Source organism: Pagrus pagrus (genome assembly GCF_965226575.1).
Source record: "Pagrus pagrus genome assembly, chromosome: 12".
NCBI lineage: Eukaryota > Metazoa > Chordata > Actinopteri > Spariformes > Sparidae > Pagrus > Pagrus pagrus.
In genome coordinates this window covers 18,867,508-18,890,729 of record NC_140196.1, presented here as the reverse complement: position 1 = coordinate 18,890,729, position 23,222 = coordinate 18,867,508, and the positions used below count along the sequence as shown (strand labels likewise).

The window sequence follows — 23,222 nt, the reverse complement described above, 5'->3', positions numbered from 1 at the left end:
ATGTCTACATTGATTTGTATATGTATATGTACCCATCTCTCTGTCTACTTATTGTCATCTTGTGTTATGTCTTGTACATATATTTATTTGTATTCTCCTTGTTTGATGTCCTTATGTAGCCTTATGTTTGATATAATTGTTTTTTAGTTGCTACTGTTTGGTTTGCCTGGATTCTTTGTAAACTATGCTAATAAAATGTTCAAATGAAAAAAACCTCTTAATGTTGATTAAATAATTGTAGTATATATGACATGTTACATATCTATTATAACAGATAGTAAAACAAAAATTTCAGGGTAGCACCAAGTCTATTGATGTCGTTCTGAACAAAGCCACCAGGTGGTGCTGCAGTACAGAAGAAGATGTAGAGCAGACCTATTCAACTAGAGGCCTGGGAGCCAAATGTGGCCTCTAATAACCTCATTCTGGACCTTTAATCAGCTTGTTATGAGGCTAATTAGCCTATTCATTAGTTATGTCTGTTGCTTAGCAAAAAAAATTACTAGATAATAATAGATAGATAGATAGATAGATAGATAGATAGATAGATAGATTTATTAATCCCAGGGGTTATCATAGCAGCGGGTACATTTAAATACAAGTACAATCAAAATACAAGGGCAAATATAGAAACAATAAAATACTATATACAATAAAATGCTTAAGTAGCTATACAATAAAATAAGAGGTAGTAAAGTAAAATAGAATAAAATAAAATAAAATAAAATACTGAGGCAGAAAAGGTAAGAGGTGTGAGAGGATAAGGTGCAGTATTTACAGTTATAACAATTTAAAGCGCATTATTTTAGTGCTATGTTTTTGTGTTATTGAGTCTGATGGCACCAGGAAGTACCGATTTCCTGTGCCGGTCCTTTAGGCACCGGGTTCAAATGTGTCTGTGGCTGAAGCTGCTCTTAAGCTTGTCCAGAGTTTTGTGGAGGGGGTGAGAGGGATTGTCCATGATTGCCAGCAGTTTTGCCAGCATCCTGTCCTCTGCCACCTCCTCCAGGGTGAAAAGCTTAGAGCCAACAACAGACTCTGCTTTCTTGCAGAGGGAATATACACCAAAAATCAAGCTGATAACCTACCAACCTTTTCTGTATTTTCTTTTACAATTGTGCATTGTTTTAAAACATTTCATTACAAGCTTTAATGGATGTAAAAGTCTGGCCCCTCAGCACTTCACTTTTTTACGATCTGGGCCTTTGACAAAAGAAGTTGAATAGGCCTGTTATAGAGCTTGATTTCAGTCTGTGGTTGTGCATGATCTAATCTAAATGCCCATTACAATGAAAAAACAAACATGCTAAACCTGCAGTTTCATTTTATAAACAACAAAGTTGTTAAAGTTAAAGCCCTAACAGGTTTCGTTCTAAGCCAATGAACAACATATGAGGATCAAGACGATTACGATGTCTTAAATCATCACAAGAGACAAACAGAAAAGTAAAATGATGTCTTTATTTTCTGCATTTAAATATTTACTGCATGTTGTGAAACAATTTCATTATTTAACAAAATTTAAAAAACACTTCTGTCTCTACTGGGTCTTACATTATCTACCTAGTTAATATTTTAGTCATAATCTCTTTATTGTTTTCATACATGTGCTTTGTGAGCTTGCTGAATGACAAACATTGTAAACAGTCTGCAGTGTGGGCTACAACAAAAACAAACATCAGGCAGGCACTGAACACTTTCCTGATTCCCTGATTTTATTTCACACAACCATCGCTGTCCATAGATATTTATAATAGCATCATTATCATGACCCCCACTGGACAATGAGCCGGAGAAAATGGCTTTCTGTCAAATTCAGAAGCCCCAGTGGCCTAATGGATAAGGCACTGGCCTCCTAAGCCAGGGATTGTGGGTTCGAGTCCCATCTGGGGTGATTAGCAGAGTGGCGCAGCGGAAGCGTGCTGGGCCCATAACCCAGAGGTCGATAGATCGAAACTATCCTCTGCTAAATACGTTTTTTACAAAGACTAACGGCTCAACTCTAATGCTTTACTTCTCTAATCCCACTCTGAAGAAGAAGTGAAGCACAGTGGCGGGGAAGAGGTAAATGAACATCCATCACATCCATCCAGTATCACTCAGTTTCAAGACCTTATGTAATGTACGTAATCATCAAGACGTTATTGAGCTTTCCGCATTCTGTCGGCTACAGACGCCCTGTGATTGGTCAAGTTATTTAGGACACAACTATTGGTCAGCATAGAGAGTTTGGAGTTCAGGGTGTCTTTACTTTTCTCCCAACAATAATCTCCTTGATCCACACCGTCCTCTCCGCCTTTCTCGTCTTCTTCCTCTTCAACCTCACTCTCTTCTTCACTGCGTTCATCCTTTTCCATCTGCAGACAGAAGCAGATACAGGGTGTAAAGTGTAGGACAATCTAAGCTTGGATATTAAAACTAACAATATGAAAGCTACTACGCAAGGACGTTAGATGCCCTGTGGTTAGTTTCAGCTGTGCTACTGATTCTCACCTTGCCTTTCAGGAACTTATAAACCATGCGCAATATCAAACCAGCCCAGAAGATATGAAGGGCCTGCAGCACCATCAGCAGCACGTTGAAGAAGTAGTAGCCGGCAAAAGGTTCAAACACCTCCATGGACAGCACCAGAGTGGTATGGATGATCCTGTAAATGATCAAATAATTGGAGCGATGTTGAAAAAGGTGTTCCTGACAAGAGTTACCCGTGCTGCATTAAGTAGTGAAACATTTCATCTGCACCAAAGGAAAAACATCTCAAGGGTGAGCCTTACTTGCTGGGGAAAATCACCAGTCGAGTCACGAGGAAGACTACAGCAAACACAACGAACAGTGTGTCACACGTTCTCCTCCAGCCAGCGCCGTAGTTGAACATCTTGGCAGACTGCAAAGACGCCAATCAAATGAATAGATAAAGGAAAACATGTCTTCTACAGGGGAAAATAAACACGGTCCTAACAATGTGTATATAAAATGTTATCGGCATCATTTGTAAATTATCATTGTCGTCTTTGCTGTTGTGATTTCCTCTCACATGTCTTACTGAGTGCAAGAAACCAGCACAACATTTAAAAATACTCTTTGTTTCTCATGTACAGTCCTTTTGTATTGTACAGGTGATCAACAGTCACCTCGGGCTACTAAAGCACATTCAGCTATCCGGACTCAGTCACAGGATTTCACACAGAGATCTCACCATAGATTTTCTAAGAACAGCCTCAAGCACAGAGTAAACATCTGACTGAACTTTACAACATTTCTACGGTTAGTTCGCCTCACATTGTTAGAGCTACACCGTGGCAGAAAAGAGGCCAATCTGGACGTGCTCTGAAGAGATTAATTATATTTGTCAAGTCTCATGTGCTTGTGTGGCCCCCAGAGACAATGGCCTCTTAATGTATGAGTTGTCCTTTTGAGTCCCATCGTGGTAACATGAAAGAAGCATAGCCTTCAAACTCGATTAAATAATTCCAACGCATTAATGACTTAAAGGAAAAGCCTCAGATTTATTTCTATGACAGTTGGAAACACAAAATGTGCTGTGTAATCTTTCAAGACATCCAGTACTTTAAGTGCTGTGAAGGAAATTAAAAAATTCCACTGTGGACATAATACTGGACTAATTGATCCTAGAGTATGTGAGATTACCTCGAGCAGGATGTCAGAGGAGTCATGAAGCAGCATCACCAAGGTGCCGATGCGAATGTAGTTAGCGCAGTAGGAGAAACTGAGCAGGAAGATGGTGGCCAAATGGTGAATCACCTGTTCTTTAAAATCCTGACAAAGCAAACAGAAGCAGAGTGCTCAGTGAAGCAAAATGACCATGCGTCAACAAAATAATTTAAATTCCTGCTACAATAGTCACTTATTAACCATGTGTTAAGTGAAGTTTCTCATTAAAGCAGAAGTGCAGGCCATCAAGCATGAAATATGACCAAGCTGAAGCAGACTAATAACCTCTATGTCCTTATCTAAAGGGTGCAGTAGTTTAGAAACTCAGGATTGAATCTGTTGTGTTTATTATTCTTTTACAAATGAATGAATGTTGAGCTCCTCACCTTCCTCTTGACGTCCACAGAGATCCGGAGGAGCAGAGAGCCGTAAAAGCCCAACTCTAGCATGTAGTACCAGTAATGAGCTCTCTCCATGGGCTGTGGATGCAAACATTATTCAAAGGTTAAGTAAAGTGATTCATAAACACCTGGACATTTGGTTGGCACTGAAATGGAGCCACATCAGTTAACACCGGTTCACAGCAGAGAACCAGCTGGAAAAATGTCATGATTTTAACGATCAGGAATTCAAGTTTGTAGCTGTTGTACATCAAACAAAGAAGACATATTATGTTCATTTTTAGATGCATAATTTTATTTTGTGTTACTACTAGAATAGGTTTACATACTATAATGCTCAATGAATCAGTTTTCTCATACTGTCCAGTGCTGCAGCTCTGTGTTCCCCCTCTGTCTGAACTCACGTCTTTTGTGACTGAATGACTTTAGGGTTAGACAAAACAAGACATATGGAGACCTTGGGCTTTGTAAGACTGCAAGAGGAATTTTCACTTTTCTATGATGTTTGATGGACCAAACAATTAGTCTGCAGTGTAGGCTGCAATGAAGAGCATCAGATTCCCTGATATTGTATTTCACACAGACTACCATCTCCGCCAGTAGAGGATGAAAACAAAACATCAGCAGTTTCACAGACAATGTAGCAGAGTGGCGCAGCGGAAGCGTGCTGGGCCCATAACCCAGAGGTCGATGGATCGAAACCATCCTCTGCTATCACGACATCATTGTTGATCTTTATAAAGAAAATTAATGTCTTTGGAGTTCAGTGTTCATCAGACAATAACCTACAGATTTGTTGATATTGAATAAAGAACATTACATCCAGCCCTAAAATGAAGTTTTAGCTTTACAAATATTTTGTGAGGGCATAGTTGCTCTAAATGCAGAAACAGGTGGATTTAAATATAAAAACAGTTTCCATCTTTTTCCTTCCAACTCAGATTTCAGTCAGTTCAGTGAAACTGAACATATGTAACAGAATCCACATAAATCAAGGCTTTTCTATCATCAAGACAGTGATGACAAAAGTAAAAGTGAAAGAAGACACACACACACCTGAACTGGATATTTCCTCCAACATTCGCTGCGGTCCCAGAACCAAGGTCTCTGTAGAGAAAAGATCATATGTTAAGACTAAAGCTGTAGAAATGCACAACATACTTAACTACAGTAATTATTGGATTATTTTCACTGACAGAAATATGTTTTAGCAACAATAGTAGTGCTTTTCTTTTTACTATGTTAGTTCTATAAACTTTCTGGAAACTCACATCAAACAAGCAGGCCAATCCTGCAATGAAGGCTGTGAAGTAGAAAAAGAACCTCCACCTGGAAAATAAAACAACTGAGATCAGACATTTTGAACAGTGAGTTTTTGCAGTGGGTTGTGAAGAAAGTGTTCTTGAGGGAAGTCATGTGAAAACTGAACAATGGACGGGCAGAGGAGGGAGAAAGTACTTACGCAGCCTCAGCAAACTTCTTGGTTTGACAGGGCCGGTCTTGGTTCCTGCGAAGCCTGAACCAGGTCTCGATCTGCCTCTGGGTTTTGCCACACAGCGACATCAAACTAACTATTTCACTCTGAAACAAAAATGGATGGAGAGAAATTGATAAAATGGAGCGTAATTATTATACTGTAATGTAACAGGCTGAAAGGAGGAAATGACAGAAGGGAGAAAGAGATAAGAGGCAGTGAATGTTAATCTTTCCACTAAATGGACAGTGGTGTTAAGTTACTCCCAAACTATTGTTGTAGCAAAAAAGTGGAAGCTGAATAAGTGAAGTAAGGTTGCAAGGTTCACTGCAAGGTTCACTAAAGCTCAAGGACTTCAGGAAAAAATGTAGGCAAGCCTCAACTGCCTTCACTGAGCATTGTGTTTTTATTGTAATACAGTGGCTACTAAAAACACAAAAAACATTCTGGGCTACTGAAGAAACATGGTGGTGCAACATGGCGGACTCCATGGAAGAGGACTTGCTCCCTCTGTAGATACGACAGGCTCAATCTAAGCTAACAAAAACACAACGACTCGCAGTTTCAAGTGATAACACACAAAATAAAACTTTGAATTATGAATATTGGACTACATTTCTGCCCTAAAATCCTACACACTGGGCGTGACAGCTAATAACAAATAAACTACAACATAACATATTTAAACATTAAAACTAAACTGAACAAACCCACTCTGGAAACTAACTGAAACTACACTGAATTCAAAACAGAAATGCAAATGCAAAATAAAAACAAAACTAGCACCATCTTGTGATGGGATCACACCAGCCGCACACCCCTGAACATGTTGATGTTCTGATCCGTGACCACTCAGTTTCTCAGTTCAGTAACTCAATTACTACATGAGTACCAAGTAGTCATGGGTCCGATGACACCCATCTTTGAACTCTGTTTTTATTTTTTTATCTCAACTACACTTCTGTAAAGCTTCGTGACTGTATCTTGCGTTGACAAAATTTTAGCGCAGACAGACAGGCATATAAACACCTGAATTAGCTCCCACTCCAGAGCAACGTTTTACCAAGATGACAAAGACAACCACACACAGACTCACAAAGTGAAAACACTACGACACTATAGTAACTCTGCCCTACGGGTGTTGGTGATCATCTGCAGGTCTTATACAAACAGGCATGTGGGGATCAATTATAGTCTTTATTCTACATCATATTTTTTCTTTGTTTCTTTCTCTTTCTATTTATACATAGGAAGAGGAAGCAAATATTAATAATCTTCTTGTAGCATTTGATCCAAAAGCTGAGAGAGAGTAATGAGTGTGTAACGTCTGTAAATATGGTGTGTTTTCCCCCAGGCTGAGTTTTCCAGGAACAAGGATGTGTAACCATCACAACCCTCATGTTCCTTTGTGAGCTCACTCAGATCATCATTACCAAACTAACAAGAGGACATCAGTGCTTCAAATGATCATTTGTGAAAGTTGAAACCTCTCATCTTGATCCTCTTTCTGTTTGCTCAGACAACTTCCTCCTTCAGACCAACCTGCGTCGGCTGTCTGCTCTGCTGGGTGTAAAAAGACTCCAGCTTCGGGGAGGTGGCAGCACGCACATGCACTCTGTTCTGCACCCCCAAACATCTGCCCATGGGTGGGGCAAAAAACCTGAGGAGAAGGAAGACAAAAGACTCAGACAAATGATATCATAACACCTCCTGTGAGACAGTCAGGATGTCAGCCTGGGGTTGTTTGGCCATTCGTAATGTACATAATATGCCTTTAAACAGTCAGTCAAAAGCAAACACTTAAGAACTGGGATAAGTAGAGGCTATATTGTATAACAATGTAGCTGTTACAACAGATAACTGAGCAGTGTGTGTGTGGACATGTAGGCTTACCACTAAGCTTAACACATTTGTATGTGGGATAAGATAACATTTTGTTGATTCACAGGAGGGAAATTTAGCTTTACAGCAAAGTAGAAACAGGATACATATGTGTAAAAATATCAAGAAAAATATACGTTAACTTGCTCAAAACAGGCTGCAAAAATGTTGTGTGATTGAAAAACCAATATAAATATAAATAACTATAAACTATATATATATAACTATAAATATATAACTATTGTAATAAAGATGAGATAACAGATGACATCAGAAAAACATAGCAGAGTGACATAATTTTAACTAAGGAGCCATTTGATTCCACTAACTGTTCACACCTGGATGTTACAACAGTGAACTCACTGGAGACATAATCAACCAATGAAAAACCCTGAGTGTATCTGTGTGTGTGTGTTTGTGAGAGAGAGAGAGAGAGAGAGAGAGAGTGAGAGAGAAAAAGTGCCTATGAGGCTTGTTTGCACTCATAACAAGCTCCCTGCAACATCCATTCTGTCTTTTCTACCTACAGTTTCTCTTTTAGGGATGTTTTCAAGCTCACCTCTATGTGTTTGATTGGACTTTGGAAATAGAGTTTCAAACTGAAAATCTTCACATCAAAAAAACCCCAAAAACTTTCATTAAAAAATCCAATGACATTAATTTTTTCTATTGTGATAGAAACGTCAGCTCATTGTTTGTTAAACTAGGAACGTAGGATATTAATTCAGATCAGGCGTGACAAGTGTTTTTTGTCAAAGCCACACAGCCAACATAGGCCCCACCTGTATGACCTACAATCCCACCCAAACACATGGACAGGAACAAAGAGAGCAGGTGTGTTTTACCTCTCAAACGCACAGCGCAGGGCCACAAATCCCAGTGCGAGGGGCAGAGCTATGAGAAGGTCCTGGGGTAGGGGTCGGTCAGAGTCTGCCAGCTGTTCCATGTCTGTCCAGGTCACACCTGGAGGAAGCCAGTAGTCCTGCCTCCATACGTCAGGCAGCAGGTCCATTCTGCTGTGGGTGTGAAGAAAAACACTAAACATGGTGAAGATGATTATTTATAACAGAGGTCTCCATATAGTTAAATGTGTTGTTCTTGTACTGTACCAGTCAAGTAAGCATTGAGGAGAGTACCTCTGAATCACTTATTATGATCATGTGTATTGTTTACTGGCAGGGGTAGGAAGGGTGGCATGTCACATGATGGAGAAATAAAAAGAGGAATACTGTGCTTGTGTATGATAAACATCCTGAAAGCTATCATGAGCAATATGGTGTAATACTTCTGGTATCTGTCTCTTCCTCAACCACAACAATACCATCAGAACAGGAATAGGCCCACTATTACAAAGTAACAGCGAAAGTATAAGCAATACATTAAGTTTAACATCACACAATTTAGGAATATTAACCAGTCTGTGTGTAAAATCATTCATAAATGTAGTTCAGAAAGTTCCGAAACAAAAAGATAGATTATAGATAAACACTGTAACTATAGAGTACCGCAAACACACTGTACAAGTCCACACAGGAAGACGCAAATATTATATATCTGTCGAAAACCAGCCTCAAAACAAACAGCAGTGAAGTGTATCCATCTCCACGGAGAAACACACCAAGTTGTAGTTAAACTGTTGAAAGAAACGTGCTGCCGGACGGACACTCACCTGGCAGCAGCTCTGTAGAAATGATGAAACGGGTCAGTCCTGAGGTCAGAAGAATAAAATCCACCTTAAACTGTAACTGTGTGTGTCGGCCTGACTCCGGCGGGCGATGCGCCTCGGTGCCGCTGTATCCCAAAGACTCGCGCAGAGGAGAAGAGCCGTTGAGTCGTCACGGCTCAGCTGTCAAGTTAGACCGGATGACGACGAGCTGAGGCTACTAATGTCAAAATAATGGTGTATTAATTCATGAAATAGATATTAAACCAGCAGTATATCTGCCAGCTTCTAAAAAATATTCGCTGTAATCAACTTTAACCGACGTTGTTCCACAATAATGCACAACAATCTACAATAATTGCTAATAAACGTACCTTTATTCTGAAAACTTCCGGTTCTTCCTGTCTTTTGCTAGCAGTTTGATGTAACTTGACGGTGAGCGGCTAATGAAACACCTGGGGCGTCTCCTCTTCATAACCCATTAACTCAGCAGGGTTAACAAAGGAGACACTGGGCTATAGGAAGAGTCTGTACAGTTTATAGTGTGTAATTACAACAGCTGAAACAGTCTGGGCTGAAACTGGCGTTATATTAGCCCTGTAACTAACTCTAAACATGAATATATCAAGTTAACATATTTTGTTTCACTGTATATCATCAGGTCTCTTAAGTTGGCTAGCTGATGTAAAACCAAAACAGTTAGTGTAACAGCTTGTTCTCATCTTCAAGTGTCCCTTTTGAAAGAGGAAGTAACATATTCCTCCTTTTACCAATGAAATGTTCAAAACCGTGCAATTTTAAAGCCACAGTGGAGTTTTGCTGCTGCAGCCTCGCTTGGTCTTGTTTGGGCTGTAGCATGTGGCTAATGCTAGCTAAGCTTAGCAAACTTCTGTGTCGGCCAACTGACACTGATTGTATGACCCCCTGTCAAGCATGTAGCATTAACCCGTAAAAGCTAGCCTACTTTCAGCCTTTCAGTCAATGTACATCTTTAAACTTAAATGTGTAGTTTTGGGGAAGAAAGTCAAACTCAGAATTGTAATATTTACAATAATAATGAGGTAATAATACAAACTAGAATTCTTTCTTTTTCCCATAACTGAATAAACAAGCTGTTCTCAGAGGAAAATAAGGTCCCCAAGGACACTGTTTGAAGCTAGAAAGGTGGCAGGGTCCGCCAAATATAAACAAAGTAAAACAGTACGAAATTGTGTTGTCCTTTAAGGTCAGTTTGTTTATTTAGTTATGAAGATGAAGAGTTTGTTTATTTAGTATGTTTAAGCATAAAAAATAAGTCAATGAAGATCTTTCTATTCTGATGCGCTTTTAAGTGGACATGATGTGCAGCAATACTTAAAGAAAAATGGTTGACTAAACACAGCCCGTGCTGGGCTCTTATGTTATTACATTTAAAAGAATATACAGTGGCACAGCCTGGGGTTGAAGCTAAACCATTACAAAAACTCCTATATCTCATTACATTTCCTCATCTTCTTCTAGAGGTTGAAGGCTATTTGCTCTCTATGTGCTTATTCTCTGAATAGTATATCTTATTACATTTATTTTACTCCATTGTAGGTTGTACTCATGACACACTTCTCCTTGGTTACCACTGTCTACAAAAGCTCATGACACCCAGAGCAACTATCCCGGACACTTCCAGGACTTCAGAGTTTGAAGGTAAACACTCCTGTGTCTGACTGCTTAATACAAACTCTAGTGGCACACACCCCCTTTAAACACACACACACACACACACACACACACACACACACACACACACACACACACACACACACAGTGAGGTACACAGTTATTCTCAAGTCATGTCATCACAGACACACTGTGGTCCTCACACCATCCTCCTCCTCAGCTGACACTCAGATGATGGTATTGTGACAGGGGGAGATAAGCAGGTCGTTTGCTGATAACATCACTACTATCATGCAGATGGACTCTTCTTTTTGTCATGCACATCAGTCAGGATCACAGCTGTGTTATGTCTTGAGCGTCGGCGAATCATTGAGTTGTATATATGTAAACTGTGTGATGAAGTGTGTGTGTGCTGGTAGAGAGAGTTTGTGTACGTTTTACACCAGACAAACATGATTTGCATGTGTGTGTGGGCTTTTTTTAAACTTCTGTTTGTATTTGTGTGTGTTGTGTTTGTGTGTGGTGGGTTGTGTGTACCAGTGTGTTTCTGTGTGGGATGGAGTCACATTACCAGAAAATTAGCCTGTGCACATTCAGAAGGGTATTTGCATACTGTGTGCACCTGCCTCGTCTGTATGTTCGTGAACTGAGGCAGAGACACAGAGGTCTTGTTTCAGCACATGAAATATGAGAGAGCTTATCAAATCAGCTGAGCCTCCCACACCAGCCATCACAGAAACAGACTTTTTATAAAAAAGTATGGTGCAAAAGTCTTTTTCATGTCTTGTAAAATTTGATTAACAATATACAACTACTAAGATTTGGAGTAGGATTACTTTTACACCCTCCATGTTGGAAGTGTCACACATGGTAGCACAGAACAATTTCTGCCATGCACGTGAAGCCAGGGGGCATGTTTTTCTTTGATCCAGCCTTATTTCCATATCTGTGTGCACGTGCACGTGTGGGTACGTGTGTGTGCATGTGTGTGTATACAGTATGTGAGAGGGTGATGGGAACTGAGTGCCTTTGTTGTTTTATCAAGGAAGGGAATTGTCAGAATCCACTGAAGCAAAATCTGTCCTGTTAATTGTCGGACTAATGAGATGGGGGTGTTACACTGTGCTTCCAACCATCTGTTGGAGTCTGATAGACTGTAGAGAGCTGCTATAGTCTAGTTACCAAAGTCTGGCTGTGCACTGTTTGTGCTTTATCACCACAAATAACTTGCCCTTCTTACTGCCAGTGGAAAACAACTTTAACATTATAATTAAGGTTTCTGTGTTCCATGTAGCATGTAAGTGCACAAAGTGTTGAAAGCTCTTAGCAGTCCAGCCAGATTGTAATGCACTAGCTTAGGTTGTTAAAGGGTAACCCAACCAATTTTACACATTACAGTGTGTTTACAGGTCTGGGGGAGTAGTACTGCATGTATGAAAAAAGTTATATACAGCCTTTTGTGGCTCCAGAGGAAACTGCCTCCAGTGATGTCACTCAGTGGCTAAATTGGATTTTTTTTATTTAACCTTTATTTTGACAGGGTAGATCCATTGAGAGCGAGCTCTCTTTTTCAAGGATGCCCTGTAGCACACAGAAATCACAAAACATCAATACAACACAGTAAAAGTACAAAGTAAAAAAAGTTAAAAAGCAAAAGTACAGTAATAAAAACAGGAGTAGTAAAAAACATTAAATGAAGCAAGTACACGTCTGAGTCTGAGCCCCCAGTACTGTGGTGAGAAGTAGATTTTTGAAAGCCTCAAATGAGATGAGTCTATCGAGTTTCAGTGAGTTTTGTAATTTGTTCCATCGGTGTGGGCCATAGAAGGAGAAGGCAGTTTTTCCTAATTCTGAGTTTGTATAAGGGAGGTGTAGACGGATTTGGGACTGGGAGCGGGTAGGGAGACCTGTAGAGCGAGAATGTAAAAGTGAAGTTAAATATGGGGGAAGCGTTCCGAGTAGTGCTTTATAGATGAATAATAAACAGTGCTGTTCTCTGCGAGTGGTGAGAGATGGCCAGCCCACCTTGCTATAAAAAGTGCAGTGGTGTGTTGAATATGGGTCCCTGGTGATGAAGCTTAGGGCACTATGGAAGATAGCGTCCAGGGGTTTCAATGTTGTGGCTGAGGCATGCATATATATTACATCATTGAAATCAAGAACAGACATTACAGAGGCATGAACAAGAATCTTCTTACTCTGTGATGAGAAGCAGGACTTGTTTCGATATAGGAAACCAATTCTAGGCCTAAGTTTGTTGATGAGGTGATCTACATGGGTACGAAAGGAAAGCTTGAAGTCCAGCCAGGTGCCCAAGTATTTGTAGGTGTTGACGGTTTCAATAAGTTGACCATCTAATGTGTGAATACTGAGGGGGGGGATGTTTCCGTGGGACCTTGTGAACAACATACATTTAGTTTTGCTAGAATTTAGTACAAGTTTATGAGCTACAAGAGACGACTGGAAATGGTTGAAGGCAGATTGTAGATTATCAACAGCTGAGTTGAGAGTAGGAGCAATGCTATATAAAATAGTATCGTCTGCGTAAAAATGGACATTGCAGGCTGGGGAGGGGGTAACAATATTATTAACATAAAGAGAAAATAGAAGGGGACCAAGAATGGAGCCTTGCGGAACACCCTTGTGTAATGAAAGTGAATTGGATCTAAATCCATCTGCAGTAACTGCTTGCGTTCTCCCAGTGAGATAGTTGGAGAACCAGTTGAGAGAGAGGCTATCAAGGCCGATGGATGAGAGTTTGTGTAATAGGGTGTTATGGTCTACAGTGTCAAAGGCTTTTGACAAGTCAATGAAGAGAGCTGCACAGTGCTGGTGAGAGTCTAACCCGTTAATGATGTTGTTAATGACTAGTGTTGTAGCTGTGGTAGTGCTGTGACCCGGTCTGAAACCTGACTGTTCTGGTTGAAGGATGCTGTTTGAATCCAAAAAGGACCGCAGTTGAGAGTTTACAAGGGATTCTAAAATTTTGGCTAAGCAGCAGAGCTTTGAGATTGGTCGATAATTATCTAAGGCTTTAGCAATACCACCCTTGAATAATGGTACAACCTGTGCAGCCTTCCACACAGCAGGGATTTTACCAGATGAAAATGTCATATTAAAGATGTGTGTGAGCGGTGCAGCAATTAAGCGGGCACTCAGGTGCAGGAGATATGGGTCCAGGTCATCTTCACCTTTGGATTTCTTGAGGTCAAGGTGAAGGAGTGCTTTCATTACCTCAGCTTGGTTTATCGGTCTCATTGTAAAGACTGCTGGTGGATTGGATGCAGTTATAAATGCTAGGTCAGGAGCAGCTGGGACAATGTTGTTATCAAACAAGTGACTAGAGGCTATGAAATGGTGATTAAAAGCATCACACATATCTGATTTGTTCGAAATACAGGTGTTACCACAAATTATTTGTGTGGGGAGCGAAGAGTTGGGTGTGGAATTTAGAGATTTTATGGTTTTCCAAAATTTGGCAGCATCACCTTGGCTAGTAGCAAGAGAGGATAAATAAAAAGTGGATTTAGCCCTTCTGATTGAGCTGATGCATTTGTTGCGCAGCTTTCTGAAAAGCAACCAATCAGATGGGCTGTTAGAGAGTCTGGCCTTTGACCAGGCAAGATCTCTGGCATGGATAGCTTCAGAAAGGTCAGCAGAGAACCAGGGATTGGAACAATTTTTATGCGGAATTTCTTGTACGGGGCATGTTTATCTATGAGGGAGCTAAAAACACTCAAAAAATATTCAAAAGCCAGCTCAGAGTCGGGAATTAAGTTAGTCCTTTCTAGGTCTGCATGAGACAAGTCATTTATAAATGCCTGCTCATTGAAGTTTTTAAAGTTGCGCTTTCTGATGGTGCGTCCCCTGGGAATCTGACCTTTGGTCACTCTGACACAGGCTATAGGACAGTGGTCACTGATATCCTGAGCGAGAACGCCACTGTATGGATATTTCTGTGGCCTGTTGGTCAGAATAAGGTCAATCAGTGTGGATTTAGAGTTGTCCTTATTATTAGGCCTAGTGGGGTAGGAGATCAGCTGAGACAGATTTAATTCAAGGCATAACTCTTTAAGCTTAGATGAACAGGGAGACAACCAGTCTAAATTCAGATCACCCAGAATAATTAGCTCAGAAGAAATGTAGGGAGAGAGTAGTTTTCCTAGTTCTTCTAAGGCTGAGCTTCTTCTAAGGATAATGTAGGCGCCAGGTTTTTTTTAAAAAAAAAACAGTCCGCGGCACTTCTATAAGACTGTTGAACTCATCAAGGACAGTTTAAAGCAAATGATCAAAATGATACAGCAGAACATATAGAAGATATGAAGCCTACATTACCCACAATGCAACTTAGCTGAGTGACTTCACTGGAGGCAATTTATCAGAGGAGATTGGTGACCATGTTCACCATCTAAGCTTAGCGTGTTAGCATGGTAACTTTTGCTAATTAGCACTATACACAATGTATGGCTGAGGCTGATGGGAATGTCATTATCCTGCAGGTGTTTGATAATAATCAAAGAAATGGAAGAGTATCAATTCTGACCAGATGATGGTGCTAGATGAAAAGTCACAAAAGTTATTACAGTTCATCCTGAATGGAACAAAAATCAACCAAATTTAATGAGCATCTCGCCAATAATTGTTAAGACATTTAAAGACGTCAACCCCACGATGGTGCAACAGGAATTCATTGTCTTCACATGAATGTCTGTGCAAAGTTTTGTGACAATCCACCGAGACTTCACAGGATAAGAGAAGACTCGAACCTGCTGGTTCTGCTGGAAGTCAAGTCACCAAAGTCATTAGGATTTTCCTCTGTCAGTCCATCCAGAATTTTCAAAAGTTTCAGTCTGGAGCAAAGTGTTGGACCAGCTGAGAGGAAGACATTGAGCTCCCTCTGGCCTTGAATATGTGTTGATCTCTCTTTTTAAACAATAAAATACTCTGTATTAGCTAATGTAAGTTAATGTAAGATAATATCAGAACAACCGTCAGTAAAGTAGTTGATCACTTAACTGACTAATGACTAAGTAAAGGATTGAATGAATGTGTCCTTTAAGCTTTATTATGTGTTTCCTCATAGTGCAGAAGCACATTTGAGCACTGATAGATCACTGTGATCAGTGGACTGTTGGACTTTGTTGTCCATTCCTAATGTTTAATGAAGCGCTTTTAAGAAGATTTCAAAATATCACGGTATATGTCATACATCGTGATATGGCCTAAAAATATTGTGATTGGCTTTTCTTATGTCTGGATTAGAATATCCACATGTGGAAACAAAACATGGCACATGAAATCTTTACATGTGAATTCCCCATTTTTACACATTTTCACGTGATCTAATATCTTAAATTGTGAAAATAAAATAATGTGAGTTGGAAGTTTTCATAAATGATTGCCTTTTTTTTTTTTTTTACATATGAATGAAAATTTCCACTTAAGAAATTTACATTTTTACATTATATAGGTTCATAGGTGATTGGCTTTTTGAATAAAATATAATTAAAAAATATTGCAAATTAACAATAAACAAATGTGGAAACAACAACGTGTGTGCGTGTGTGTGATGATCCAGTCTGTTGCTTGTTTTTTCTTGTACACTGCCCTCTAGTGAAAAAACACCTGCACTACACATCACTCCACAAACACATCTTTGGCTTTTCTGTGCCAGAGTTTAAAGGGACATTTCACTCCAAAATTAAAAAGCCATAGTTTCCTCTAACTTGTAGAGAGATTTATCTATCTTCATTGTTTTGGTGTAAGTTGCAGAGTTATGGAGATATCAGCCATAGATATGTCTGCCTTCTCTTGAATATATTGGAACTTGATGGCACTCGTCTTGTGGTGTTCAAAGCTTAGAAAAATTAAGTTGAACAGAACTGTCTCTTTACAGAAATCATGACCCAGTTAGTCAAGATAATCCACAGACCTTGTTGAAAAGAGTTAAATGTAGACTATTTTCTTTCTGTCAGACTACAAAGGAAGTGGGCATCTACTCACGGATGAAAAGCTTATCTTTCTTTTTCTTTTCTATTTTTCTTTTTTTTTAGGGTGGCAGAATTTCCAAACATTAGTACAACACAATTAAAACACAGACCCTTTTGATTTCCCAACATACAAAAGCCATTAAAGAACATGAGGTAAGACCTAAACCTTAGAAACCAAACTGACGTTTTTCCTCTCGTTTTGACTTTTTATTTGAAACACATGTTTACTGTTTGATTGTAACAAAAGTCACTGTGGTGAGATGAGTTTCACTTCTGGGAGATTCTGAGGTTTGGTTCAGCTGTGCAGAAAGAAAAACAGGAAAGATTTCTCTCAAGTTATTACACATAGATTATTGTTGAGTTCCTGACTTATTGAATTCATCTTCAATAAGTCAGTGTGATTATAGATGACACCTGTATTATTCTGATAATAACATTGAAGAAGTTGATATTTACCTTTTAAATGATAGAGTTCACACTTGCTTTCGTCCTCCCACCTCCTCTCCTCTCCTCCTCCACCTCCTCTCCTCAACTCATCTTGCTAAAAGACAAATAGATGACAAAAGGAGCTGTAGTTAAAAAAATCAAGTTAATAAATGATTTGTTAATCACTACATGAAGTGTGAAATTAAGAAAAAAAGTGATACTTACATTTTCCATATAAGAGTTCAAACTACATATTGCCCTCCCACCTCCTCTTCTCTCTTTCTCTCCTCTCCTCCACCTCGTCTCCTCTTGTCTCCTCTCCCTTCATCTCATCTTGTCTCCTTTCATTTAAGCTTAGTAAAGGTCAAAAGAGATGATTATAAATGACATGTGTATTATTCTGATAATAACATTGAAGAAGTTTATATTTACCTTTTTAAATGAGAGTTCATACTTGCATTGGCCCTACCACCTCCTCTCCACTCCTCCTCCACCTCCTCTCCTCCTCAACTCATCTTGCTAAAAGACAAATAGATGACAAAAGGAGCTGTAGTTAAAAAAATCAAGTTAATACGTTATTTGTTAATCACTACATCAGGTGTGAAATTAAGAAATAAAGTAATACTTACATTTTCCACATAAGGGTTCAAACCACATATTGCATAAAAAGACAGATGAAAGACAATGATGGTTGTTTACATATCAGGTACAGAGTCATAATTAAATACTGCATGAAATCTGAAAAGTACCTTTTGCATGAGAAGCTCCCTTGTCTTTCTTCTTTTCTTGTCTCTTCACATATCATCACGTTCATATCATCATGCTCTTCTCTTCATGACCAAGTCTCATCCCCAATCACATGTTCTCTTGTTTGAATCGTTAATTTTCCATCTGTTCCTTAGCATCTCTTCTTGTGTTTCTTCCAGTTTGTTCTCTTTTCCTCCACTTTTCTTTCATCTTTACTTCCTGTCCTGTCTCTCTTCTACTTCTCTTGTGTCTTCTCATTTCTTATTTATCTTCTTCTTCTTCTTCTTCTTCAAGGACACAATTCTTACAAAAATTCTTACGTGACGCAACGCAACGTGACGCGACGCAATGCAACGCTATGAAATGCAATGCAATTCAAATCCATTCAATTCAGTTGATTCAAATAAATTTCATTCAAAGAAGGTGAAAACAAGGCAACTCAAATAAATGCAAAGCAAGTGCTTTCCCTGCTTCCTCACACCCCTGTATTAGGGGAAGTAAATACAAGGCAACTCAAATACATTCAAAGAAAACGCTTTCCTTGTTCCTCCTTCCCTTCTTACTTTGACGCTATCGATTCAAATAAATTAGATTCAAAGGAATTAAATACAAGGCAACTCAAACAAATTCAAATAAATTGCTTTCCCTGTATCGTCACACCCCGTAATGGGGTGTACCTTCCCTTTGAACCTTGACAAATACATTTTGAAAAGTCGGTTCAGCCAATTCGAACAAATTCAACTCAATCAAATAAGATTCTCATTCTCGATTTTAGTTCAATCTAATGAGAAAAAACTGAATTGAAATTTAATTCGAGCCACAGAAGCGCTTACCTGGAGGCTCACTAACAGCCTCACCATCAGGTTCTGCACGCCTCTTAAACCACCTGTTAAAATTTTTATCCCTCTCCTCCATGGCGAGCCTCACGTTCTTCGCCCACTCCGGCTCAGGGCCGCTCCACAGCTGCTGAGGCTTACAGGGTGCCTGAGTTGCCATATGGGGGGAAAAGGCAGAGGAAGGGCCTGGAGCCTTAACTTCAGCTTCTGCTGCTTTGTTGTAAGTCGGCAAATGCTGCTGGTTCTTCACCAACTTCGGCTTAGGGCCGCTCCATGGACGCTGAGGCTGATGCGGCCTCTTAGTAGGTAAAGGTGATGTGGATCTGTACGCCGTCTCCCGCCATCGTGAAGTGCCACGCAGGGAAGAAAATGAGCAAGGGGAAGAGCTAGAAGAAGGGCCCAAGGTAGGGCAAGAGGAGGGACTAGAAGAAGAGCACAAGGTAGGGCGAGAGGAGGAGCTAGTAGAAGAACCCAAGGTAGGGCGAGAGGAGGAGCTAGAAGAAGAACACAAGGTAGGGCGAGAGGAGGAGCTAAAGGAAGAGCACAAGGTAGGGCGAGAGGAGGAGCTAGTAGAAGAACCCAAGGTAGGGCGAGAGGAGGAGCTAGAAAAAGAGCACAAGGTAGGGCGAGAGGAGGAGCTAGAAGAAGAGCACAAGGTTGGGCGAGAGGAGGAGCTAGAAGAAGAACCCAAGGTAGGGCGAGAGGAGGAGCTAGAAGAAGAGCACAAGGTTGGGCGAGAGGAGGGACTAGAAGAAGGGCCCAAGGTAGGGCAAGAGGAGGGGCTAGAAGAAGAGCACAAGGTGGGGCGAGAGGAGGAGCTAGAAGAAGAGCCCAAGGTAGAGCGAGAGGAGGAGCTAGTAGAAGAGCACAAGGTAGGGCGAGAGGAGGAGCTAGAAGAAGAGCACAAGGTAGGGCGAGAGGAGGAGCTAGTAGAAGAACCCAAGGTAGGGCGAGAGTAGGAGCTAGAAGAAGAGCACAAGGTTGGGCGAGAGGAGGAGCTAGAAGAAGGGCCCAAGGTAGGGTGAGAGGAGGGGCTAGAAGAAGAGCACAAAGTAGGGCAAGAGGAGGAGCTAGTAGAAGAGCCGAAGGTAGGGCGAGAGGAGGAGCTAGAAGATGAGCCCAAGGTAGGGCAAGAGGAGGAGCTAGAAGACGAGCCCAAGGTAGGGCGAGAGGAGGAGCTAGAAGATGAGCCCAAGGTAGGGCAAGAGGAGGAGCTAGAAGACGAGCCCAAGGTAGGGCGAGAGGAGGAGCTAGAAGACGAGGCCAAGGTAGGGCGAGCGGGAGCGCCAGAAGCAGAGCTACAGGAGGAAAGACCTGACCTTTTTGGGGAGCCCCTGCGGGAGGCGACCTTTCGGCTGATGGGCCTGGCTTCAATGAGGATAGCTTTCCGCACCTTACACTGATCCATCTGAGAACACAACATCAAGCCCATGAACACACCTATGAGTCAGCACATATAAAGTTGAAGGTCACAGTATACAGTTTACTAACTGTGACTGCATGTTATTGTCAAACACAGGAAATTCAGTCAAAATCAGCTTGTTAAAACTAATTAGAATGACATCTGAAATGAATATTTGCAATCAGCTCAGTGTTATTAATGACCTGACCTCTCCCTTATAAAATAAAAAACATATCAGAAACAATCAAAATTTATTTTTATATTAAATAAATAATAAATGAGCCTATGAAGGATCAGATTATATAATATATAATTGTTAGAGAGATGGAGCCATATTAAATGCTAAAAATTCACACCAGTTGCTGTGTGAATACCAGCTTTTGTCTCAAAATAGCTCAAGTTGTGAAAATATAACATGACTTGAATTATTAAGTACTGTACTTGAGTCAATGTACTTAGCTATTTCCAACCACTGATATCTAATCCCAGTTTGTGCTGCTAAGAGTCTGAAAGCTAAATCTTACACTCCTTCAGATACCTTTTAGAAAGTGAAATTTGCACCAGACTCCATTCAACAATATGCCAATTTTAAATTCTCTTGCTGACTAACAAACCTGCAGACCTCCTGCTGCACCATGACTGAGCCTTAATGAATAAATGGAAACAGTGAGTCTTATCAGCACTGTAGGTACAGTCACCTTTTCTGGAGGAGAAGTGTCTTTGTGCAGTGGTTTCACAGCTCGCTGCTTGACGACTGTCTGTGTTGGTCAGGACAACATGAAACAAATTATTACAATAAAGTACGAAATAAAGCTGTTTTTTTTTTGAAGAAATGTTTGTGTCAAACTCAGTCCCATTAGATTAACCGACACCGATTGAAATTAGTGCCAATATTAGCAAGAAACCTTATCTTAAATCAGTGAATTTTGAAGGCTTTATGGTAAAACACATACTAAACAACATGGGAGTGAAACGTTTATAAATCTCACTTTCTTCTTGACTAAAGTCCTCTTGTCAGTGACAGTGGGCCTTGAGCCAGAGTTGAGATTAAAAATAAATCTTCAGTAGATGTTTGTTTCGTTGAGAAATCGGCGATTTGAACAAGAAATTTTCTGAAAATGTGTGTGATGGTTAGAAAATGCTGCTGATGTTTTGGACCTGACATGGAGACGAACCATGACAACCGTGGATCGTTCCGGTCCACTCTTAGAAAATGGCCGCCCTCAGCCCACATCTCACCTGGGGCAGCCTGATCCAAACAAAATGGTGGAGTCCCGACAATGACAACGATAATGGCATATAAGATGCCCTTATAACGTGATAATAAGGCATCCCTAGGCCTGTGTATGTAAGAACATTATCAGTGTGAATCTAAATGGTTTTACTTTATAATCCCCTGTGTGTTTTTATCAGTCACATAGCCTACTTTAGATGTAAGTCACGTAATAAAATCATTTAATTCTCAAACAGCTGGAATTTTACTTGTGAAATTTGAGCAAAATTAATATATTTAATAAGTAATATCATTATTATTTATCATAATTGTATGTGTATTTATTCTTGCACATTATAAAGCTGCTATAGCACCATCAGGTGGGCTCAAGAGAGAATTGCATGTAAAGGAACAGGTGCAGTCCAATTTAGGCAACTGGAACAAGCCAGAGCGCATAAAGTATGATTGTAATTGTAGCCTATGTCACAGACATGATTTATTATTGTACTGTTTCTACTATAGGAATATTATAGGCTATTGAAGTTCATTTGAGGCTTTGGCACCCCCACCCACCCAGCACTCCCCACCACAATCAGCTGATTGCTGCCGATGAAACAGATCATGACGAAGTTATAAAAATATAACATGACTTGAATTATTAAGTACTGTAGCCTACTTGAGTCAATGTACTTAGCTATTTCCAACCACTGATATCTAATCCCAGTTTGTGCTGCTAAGAGTCTGAAGGCTAAATCTTACACTCCTTCAGATACCTATAGAAAGAGAATCTTGCACCAGACTCCATTCAACAATATGCCAATTTTAAATTCTCTTGCTGACTGACAAACCTGCAGACCTCCTGCTGCGCCATGACTGAGCCTTAATGAATAAATGGAAACAGTGAGTCTTATCAGCACTGTAGGTACAGTCACCTTTTCTGGAGGAGAAGTGTCTTTGTGCAGTGGTTTCACAGCTCGCTGCTGACGACTGTCTGAGTTGGTCAGGACAACATGAAACAAAGTATTAAAGTACGAAATAAAGTGTTTTTTTAATGAAGAAATGTTTGTCAAACTCAGTCCCATTAGATTAATCTACACTAATTTAAATTATTGCCAATATTAGCAATAAACCTTATCTTAAATCAGTGAATTTTGAAGGCGTTGTGGTAAAACACATGCTAAACAACATGGGAGTGAAACGTTTATAGGCTAAATCTCACTTTCTTCTTGACAAAAGTCCTCTTGTCAGTGACAATGGGCCTTGAACGAGAGTTGAGATAAAGAAACAATCCTTAGTAGATGTTTGTTTCGTCGAGAAACCGTCGAGTTGAAGTAGAAATTTTCTGAAAATGTGTGTGATGGTCAGAAAATGCTGCTGATGTTTTGGTCCTAATTGACCTGGATACGAACCATGGCAACCGTGGAACGTTCCGGTCCACTCTTGGAAAATGGCCGCCGTCAGCCCACATCTCACCTGGAGGAGCCTGAGCTCCATTAGTGCTGATTTCTGCTCTCTTAATGCATTGTGTCTGCAGACTTCAGTTCTTGTATTGTAAAGGTGTGTTGGCTGGTCTTCTACTGCCACCTGCTGATAAATCTTAGTTTTGCTTCAGATGAAAAAAACAAACAAAAAAACCCCACATCACATAGAGTGTGACATGACATGAAGGCCTCCTCTTCAGTTTTTGATAATTTGACGTTTTAAGGTCTCTACAGAACCACCGCTGCCATCTTTACCAAAGGTCGCCTGGTCATATTTGGCTGTAGGCAGCAGAATTGTTTTTTTTAATCTTTAATACAGATGCTTGCTTTATATATTTCATCTTTTAACTCTGAACTCACAAATAATCATGGTACTCACTCAC

General features: G+C 40.1%; 1 protein-coding gene and 1 long non-coding RNA gene across 3 annotated transcripts; both read right to left on the bottom strand.

Annotated features, from left to right (window-relative positions):
- Positions 1 to 539: 539 nt before the first annotated feature.
- Positions 540 to 9,218, bottom strand: LOC311266767 (ceramide synthase 2-like). Of its 2 annotated transcripts, none has more exons than XM_084369299.1 (11): positions 9,098 to 9,218; positions 8,274 to 8,444; positions 7,090 to 7,207; positions 5,536 to 5,654; positions 5,345 to 5,402; positions 5,130 to 5,180; positions 4,059 to 4,151; positions 3,649 to 3,777; positions 2,775 to 2,884; positions 2,494 to 2,647; positions 540 to 2,357 (listed from the first exon to the last, which is right to left on the bottom strand). In XM_084369299.1, exons 2-11 carry the CDS (start codon positions 8,438 to 8,440, stop codon positions 2,142 to 2,144), a joined length of 1,215 nt encoding a protein of 404 aa, XP_084225425.1. In that variant the 5' UTR covers positions 8,441 to 8,444; positions 9,098 to 9,218; the 3' UTR covers positions 540 to 2,141. The 2 variants fall into 2 exon arrangements, with proteins under 2 accessions (XP_084225425.1, XP_084225426.1); XM_084369300.1 differs by having other exon boundaries at positions 8,274 to 8,441.
- A 7,710-nt stretch (positions 9,219 to 16,928) lies between these two features.
- On the bottom strand, positions 16,929 to 22,737 carry LOC311266989. The gene is made up of 6 exons (XR_014623786.1): positions 22,578 to 22,737; positions 22,291 to 22,349; positions 20,844 to 20,903; positions 20,063 to 20,151; positions 17,191 to 17,679; positions 16,929 to 17,033 (listed from the first exon to the last, which is right to left on the bottom strand). It is a non-coding gene; the product is annotated as an uncharacterized lncRNA (long non-coding RNA).
- Between the last annotated feature and the right edge of the window lie 485 nt (positions 22,738 to 23,222).